Source organism: Crocuta crocuta, unplaced genomic scaffold (genome assembly GCF_008692635.1).
Source record: "Crocuta crocuta isolate KB4526 unplaced genomic scaffold, BGI_CrCroc_1.0 scaffold528, whole genome shotgun sequence".
NCBI lineage: Eukaryota > Metazoa > Chordata > Mammalia > Carnivora > Hyaenidae > Crocuta > Crocuta crocuta.
The window spans coordinates 2,014,276-2,020,644 of record NW_027530010.1 but is presented as its reverse complement, the minus strand read 5'-3'; the positions used below and the strand labels follow the sequence as shown (position 1 = coordinate 2,020,644).

The window sequence follows — 6,369 nt, the reverse complement described above, 5'->3', positions numbered from 1 at the left end:
GGGCCTCTCTGGGGCCTGGAGGGCCTGCTGTGTACTTGAGGCAAATCTCCTTCCCTGCTCAGCCTGGCAGTCCGGCTTCCATCATCACGGCTCTCGAAGCTGCGCCCGGAAGACCACCCACAGCCCCACCACGGGCCCGCCACCCACCTCCGCCTCCGCCCCGGGGACCTCTATAGAACATTCCCTGGGGGCCCCGGTCCTGCCTTCTCCTGTGGCCTCTGGCTCTCCTGGTACATCCTCGCTCATGCGTCCTGGGTTCTGCTCAGTCAGTCCCCCAGGTCCTCAGTCGTGAGTGCTCCCCAGGGTTCCGTGGCCCTGCCACGTGCATCACGTCAGCCATCGTGGGTTCTAGGCTTCTGGAAGTCCGCCCACTTCCCTAGCCCTGGCCTCTCTGAACCCCAGGTCTGTCCCCTCCCTGCTCTGAGTGCTCCTGCCCTTAGCTTCCGGGGCAGAGGCTGGAGGGGTGGCCCTGTCGGGTGCTGCCCTGGCCCCAGCAGCAAGGCGTCCGGGAACACTCCTGTGCTTCTGGCTTTCATGGTGGCCCAGAAGCTGGCCTCCTTCCAAGATTGCAAGGGGCCCCTCCCCAGGTGCGGCCCAGGGTCCCGGCGCTCACTGGCTCAGCCTGCCGCCCCCTCCGCCAGTGGTGTCACCAAACTGCTGGGCCCTCAGGTCACACCGGGTTGCACCGGGAGCAGGCCCTCCCCCTCCGCATCACTCACACGAGGATGGTCCCTTCTCCCTGTGTCGTGCCTCTCACACCCACACCTCCCTTTCCCTTAGCTCCTGGCCCCGTGGCTCGTTCCGTCAGCAGGCGTGTGCGGGGCGAAGGCAGAGCTGGGGCGCAGGGCTGCTCCGTGGTCAGCAGTCTGGCGGCGACGGCAGACAGGAGCCACGGGACACTGGTAAGCCTGTTGCCCCGAAGGCCTGAGCCAGGCCCTGGGGAGCATGGGGCTGGGCAGGTAGGGAGGCTCTCCAGGAGGGGCCGAGGGGCAAGTGGTAAGACAGACGGATGAAAGTGAGGACAGGTGAGCAGGGGGTTGTCAAGTCCAAGGTCTGAGGAAGTGGGTGGCGGAGAGGGGCCAGCTGCTGGGAAGGCAGGGAGGAAGGAGCAGGCTGGGCTGGGGACTGGGGTGTGGGTCACAGGGACTCTGGGCCGTCACAGGGACTTGGCCGGGAGGAGGTGGGCACAGAGGCAGAGGTTGGTCATTGAGAGCCTCGTGTGCCCAGCAGGGAGGCTGGATTTGACGGGGTGCTTAGCTGACAGCCTCAGATATGCGGGGTACAGGGTGTTGGGGGGGCGAGCAGCGCGGCCCCTCCCAGGAGGGACGAGGATGAGGCATCCAGCTGTCTGCTCAGCCCAGTGCCCAGCCAGACGCTTCCCCGGCTCCTGGTTAGTTCTGCAAATGAGGGACCAGCGGAGAGGCCTGGGAGCCCCCAGGAAGCCCTCTGCCCCTCCCCCAGACTCACCCCACCACCCACATGCGTGCCCCCTTGCATAGGGGTGGGCCTGTGGGAGCTCTCTGGGAGCAGCACGGGCGCCCCGAGGGCAGCTGGGGACTGAAGAGCAGGGAGGGGCTCAGCCCTGGAAAGTCCCTAGGGGAGGGGGTGCGGGCAGGGGTGTGGGCGATCAGGCTGAGGGACCCTTCGTGTAGGTGGTGGGAGGCTGGAGAGGCATCTGAGGAGCTCCTGCTGGCCTCTGGGGCGGGGGAGGGGGGTGCCGGCCCCTGCCCCTCCCCCAGGCCCAGACTCTGCACAAAGGCTTCTCTGTGAGTGGCCATGGAAGTGGCCTTGTCAGGTGAGGAGGCTTAGCTCCCAGGGCCCCCTAGGGGTGGGTGGAAGGGGGGTGGATGAGGGGAGGGCTGAGGGGTAACCTCAGGCTTTAACCAGATCCGGGAAGGAAATGGAGAGGCTGAGCCTGGCCAGGGCCTCGCAGTGAGGCGGTGCCCAAGCCTTCCCGGGACAGGCCTCCCTCCATGGTGCGGTCAGGCCCCACGGGCTGCCCGCCTTCTTCCTGGCTGTAACCCCCACCCTCCCAGGCCCTCTAGCCTCCCTTCCCACCGTTGCATGCTGCTCCCCAGCTCCTGCACAGAGCTCCCCGCTCGGGGAGGGTGGAGAGAAGCCAGGGCCAAAAAAGAGGCGCGAGGCTGCCTTAGGCTTACACCCAGTCTCGACCTCCCTGGGGAAGGTTTCTCTCCTCGCCTGACCGGAGTGCTGCTCACCGTTAACGAGCAGTGTGGACAGACCTCCTCCCCCGCCCCTGACGCCTTGTTACTCACGCTGTTCCTGTAATAGATGCTTGGGTCTGGGCGCCGGGGCAGAATGACAGCGGCTCTGTGTCAGTCTGCAGGCTGCTCACAGATTTGGTAGCAGGGCTCCGTCCACACGACGACGGACAGCAGAAAGAGGTTTTGGTTGTTGACTCTGAATCGGACAGGCTGGTCAGGACACGAACTATGGCTCCCCGCCCCTGCTAGCTAGGTGACCTTGAGCAAGTCACTTACTGTCTTCGGATCCTAACTTCCTTCCACAACTACCCCAAGGGGTCAGTTGGGTCAGCATGAATGAGGGTAAGGCTATGTGCAGATGGCCGGTGCTAATTCTAGAGGGACGCAGAGTTAGAGGCGCCATTGAGGTGGGGACAGTCGGGGAGGGCTTCCACGGCTTGGAAATGAGGGCACAGATCGCCGGGGGGGAGGGTGCGGGCGGGAGGGGGACTCAGTGCAGTCCATGACGCAGGCCTGTCTGAGAAGCAGGCGAGCGTCTGGGTGGACACCGTTCTCAGGAAGAACTTCCCGAGGGGCTGGAGTGAGGGTGGGGTGAGGTTCCCCCGCAGCGCCCCAGCCCTGCTTGCTCCCCGCAACCCGCATCTCATGGCACTCCAGAGGGTGCGCTGGCCGGACACTGTGACCCTCCAGTGAATGAGTCCAAAGTGGCCCCCGAGCCCTGCTTCCCAGGACTCTCTCAGGCCCCCGATCTTAGGCCATCAGCGTTGCCAGGAGTGAGCTAAATTCAGACTTAACTGAGGTCCCTCAGCCTCTGGGCTGGGGGGTCTTTGGGAAACAGGGACTTTTGTCTTGAAGCGGTCGTTCCTTGACGTTCAAGCTGGAGCCGGGAGGAAGGAGGGCTTGGGCGTCCTCCCTCACTGATGCCAGGGTAGCCTCCAGGCCTGCAGGGAAGGGCCAGGCTGAGGCTGGCACATGGAGGGAGAGCCCTGGGCACAGGGCATGAGCCTCGCCCGGCCAGGGCTGCCTTCTGCCGGGTTTGTCCATCTGGCACCAGCTGGCTTTCCAGTGCTGCCCCCGCAGCCAACCGAACTCCTTCTGCTGCTGTTGCCATAGCAATCGGCTGCCATCTTGTTCTCAGGGCACTACCCCCTACCTGGATCTTCCCGGGGGGCTCCTGGAGGATGGGACACAGGTTTCCAGCGGTGTCCCTTCCTCCTGCCAGCCATCCAATAAAAATAGCCACGGCAGAGGCCAACCATGTGTGAGGCTCTGTGCTGAGTACTCCCCGGGTGTCAGTGAATACGGCCCAGAGCGCATTCATGTGAGCAGTTTAAAAGGCTCCCACCCAGTCTCTCATTTCTGTGACAGACCCTTCCTCTCTCCAACCAGGAGGCACCGTCGTCTGGCTTCTCCTGTCTTGCGAGGTCCCTCCCAGGTCTAACCGACACCCGTCCCGCTGAAGTTCCAGTTCTCCGACCCTGGGCTTGACATGGCCGATGGGGGAGGTAAGGAGCAGACTGCCACCTGCTTTAGCCACTTTGTGGGGCTTCTCGGACTCCGAGGAGGTGGCCTAGGGAAACACACATTAGCTTCGTGAGGTCCGAGTGCCCCTTAAAGACCTGGGGACACAAGTGTGCCATCTTTTTGTTTAGAGGGGCACCTGGCTGGCCCAGTCGGGAGAGCATGCGACTCTTGATCTCACGGTCATGAGTTCAAGCCCCACACTGGGTGTGGAGTCTATGTACAATAAAAAATAAGTAAGTAAATAAATAAAGAAATGAAATCTTGTTTAGCAAAGGGGAGTCATTGTCACAAGATGCTTTGAGATCCCCCATCCTTGCCCCCGTCCCCACCCAAAGAGAAAAGCAAGAGCCAGAGGCCATTGGAAAGGGATAGTCTCTCAGGCCCTGGGCAGGGGGAGTCCCCTAGGAAGGCAGGCTCCCCGCTTCCGCCCCTGGAGAGGTTCCAGCAGGGTCCCTGAGAGGTCCTGAGATGGTGAGAATTCCCTCCCTCTGGAGCTCCAGCAGAAGGCAGAGAACGGTCACCTTGACCTAGCGGGGCTTCGCTAAGGGGCACGGAGCAGGGGCCAGCTTTGCTGAGGGAATCTCCAATGAGGGGCAGATGGAGAGAGAAAGGAGGCCATTCTCAACTGAGGCAGGGTGGGCTGGCAGGGAGGGGCCGGGGATAATTTATGATATCATTGTTTCCCCGCCCCTCTCCGAGGCCCCCCTTCCCAGCCCCTGCCCCTGTGCTGTTGCTAGGAGATGCCGGCTACTCGGCCTGGGCTGGGAGGGCGGAGCATGCAGACACGGCTCCATCTGGACTCCTCCTCCCCCACTGCTGGGGAGGGCCTGCTCTGAGCTGCACCGCCCCTGCCCAGGCCCCCCCCTCCACCTTCTCTCCTGCCTTCCCCCAAATCCAGCCAGCCTGGGGCTGTGGAGGTCCTGGGCAGCCTGAGGATTGGGGCAAGGAATGGAGCCGTGAGCGGCAGAGGGGAAGGCAGGGGGGACTCAGCTGGGGTGCTGAGGAGCGGCCGGCTCACCTCAGGGCCTCTGGTCAGCCCCGGTCAGGACAAGGGCCAGGGGAGGTCGGAGGCCTTGAGGAGCCCAAATTCGAGGGAGACCAAGTCTTTCCCTATAGGGAGCTACCAGTACTGGGTGCGGCAGGCCCCATCCACACCCCTCCATGGTACCGCCCCAGTCAAGGTTGGGGGCCTGTGAAGCTCATGTTCAGGGGCGCGGCGCGGCGCGGCAGGGGTGGAGCTAGGCCAGGCAGGGAGGTAAGGCTGGACCTTCTGATCTGAGACTCAGGACGGGGCGGGAGAGGGGCGCTGCGGCCACAGCGTGCGGCCCCCGCTCGTCTTCCCTCCTAGGTGCTGAGGCTCCTAGGGTCCCCCCACCCCAGGAAGGAAGGAGCTGACCTCGATTCCACACCCACCGGCCCACGCGAGCCCTCTCTTAGCCACATTCTCCATCAATCTGCTGACAGGCCAGGGGAGATTCTGTCCCCCGCTTTGCAAAGCTGCAGTCAGGGCCCCACAGGGGACGTGTGAGTCACCCAGTCACGGGGCTGTAAGTTGGGCCTCAGATGGGGGCCTGGTGGGTCCCCTGCAGAGACTGCCTCCCTCCTCTGTGGCTCTGGCAGTGACCGAGGGGCGGGGTCCCCCGGTGGGAAGCCGGAGGATGCTAAGGCTGTCCTGTGGGTGAGGCCAGGATTGGAGAAGAGGCCACCCAAACCTTCCCAGGTTGGTCCCCACCTGATGCCAAGTCCCCAGGGCCCTTACCTCTACCCTGCTCGGGATCTGGGTGCCTCGGCCCGCCACGGCCCTAGGCAGCGCTCCTGGAAGACCCGCCTGGTCTCGCCCTCCCCAGCTCCCTGCCTTTCTGGTGGAGGGGAGCCCGAGGGCCACTGGACACTTTCCCGGGAATTCTGTCCCCTGCCTCCTGCTAAGGTCTCCATCCAAAGAAAACCTTTTCCCCCCTTGGTGTTTTTTTTCTTTTCAGACCAAAGAGAAGGACCTATTTCACCCGGCTGGCATGGGTTCCCTCTGAGAAGCCCTCCTGGATTGACTGAAGGACACGAGGCTAAACTCTAGCAAGTTGACTGGCTGCTCCAGGAAGCCCCCGGGCAGGACAGAAGGGGCGAGGCCCTGTCTCCAGCCTGAGCTGCCTGTGGCACCTGGAGCCGCCTGGGAGAGGACTTCGTATGACCTTTGCTCCTGCGGCCACGGCCACGGCTGTCCGCCCCGGCCCGTCCCAGTCCCCGAGCCGTCCCAGCTGGGAGTCCCCTGAGACGGCGTCCCACCTCAGATCTAATAAAGACCCCTGAATGCTGAGCCAGTCCTGGTGGTAGTGATGTGCCTGAGCAGGGCTGGGAGGGGAGGGCTCCCTCGGAGAGACCCTCGCTGGGGAGCCCCATTGCAGCAGGAGCCTCACGAAGACAGAACTCCCACCTGGGGGCGGGGGGGGGGGGGGGGGGGAAGACTTCCTCTGCTCCTTCTGCGTCTCCCAGCCATCCCAAGGCTCCTGGCGGTGGCAGCCAGGCTCTGGTCAGTCCCAGCTCAGCGTGATGGCCAGATGCTGCAGCATCGTAGTTTGAGCCCTGGAATTAAAAAAATTTTTTTTGTTGTTGTTGTTTATTTTTG

The 6,369-nt window shown here is 63.5% G+C and overlaps 1 protein-coding gene across 5 annotated transcripts in view; it reads left to right on the top strand.

The window, feature by feature from the left end:
• The window catches only part of LOC144231660 (uncharacterized), a 21,170-nt gene extending 15,110 nt beyond the window's left edge, over positions 1 to 6,060 (top strand). For 4 of the 5 annotated variants that reach the window (XM_077764189.1, XM_077764190.1, XM_077764191.1 and 1 more), the window contains 4 exons: positions 63 to 230; positions 781 to 902; positions 3,615 to 3,730; positions 5,729 to 6,060. In XM_077764189.1, the coding sequence (XP_077620315.1) occupies positions 63 to 230; positions 781 to 902; positions 3,615 to 3,713 (389 nt within the window). In that variant the 3' untranslated portion in view covers positions 3,714 to 3,730; positions 5,729 to 6,060. The remainder of the gene's footprint in view (positions 1 to 62; positions 231 to 780; positions 903 to 3,614; positions 3,731 to 5,728) is intronic. The other variant, XR_013335135.1, reaches the window with a different exon arrangement.
• Positions 6,061 to 6,369: the final 309 nt, after the last annotated feature.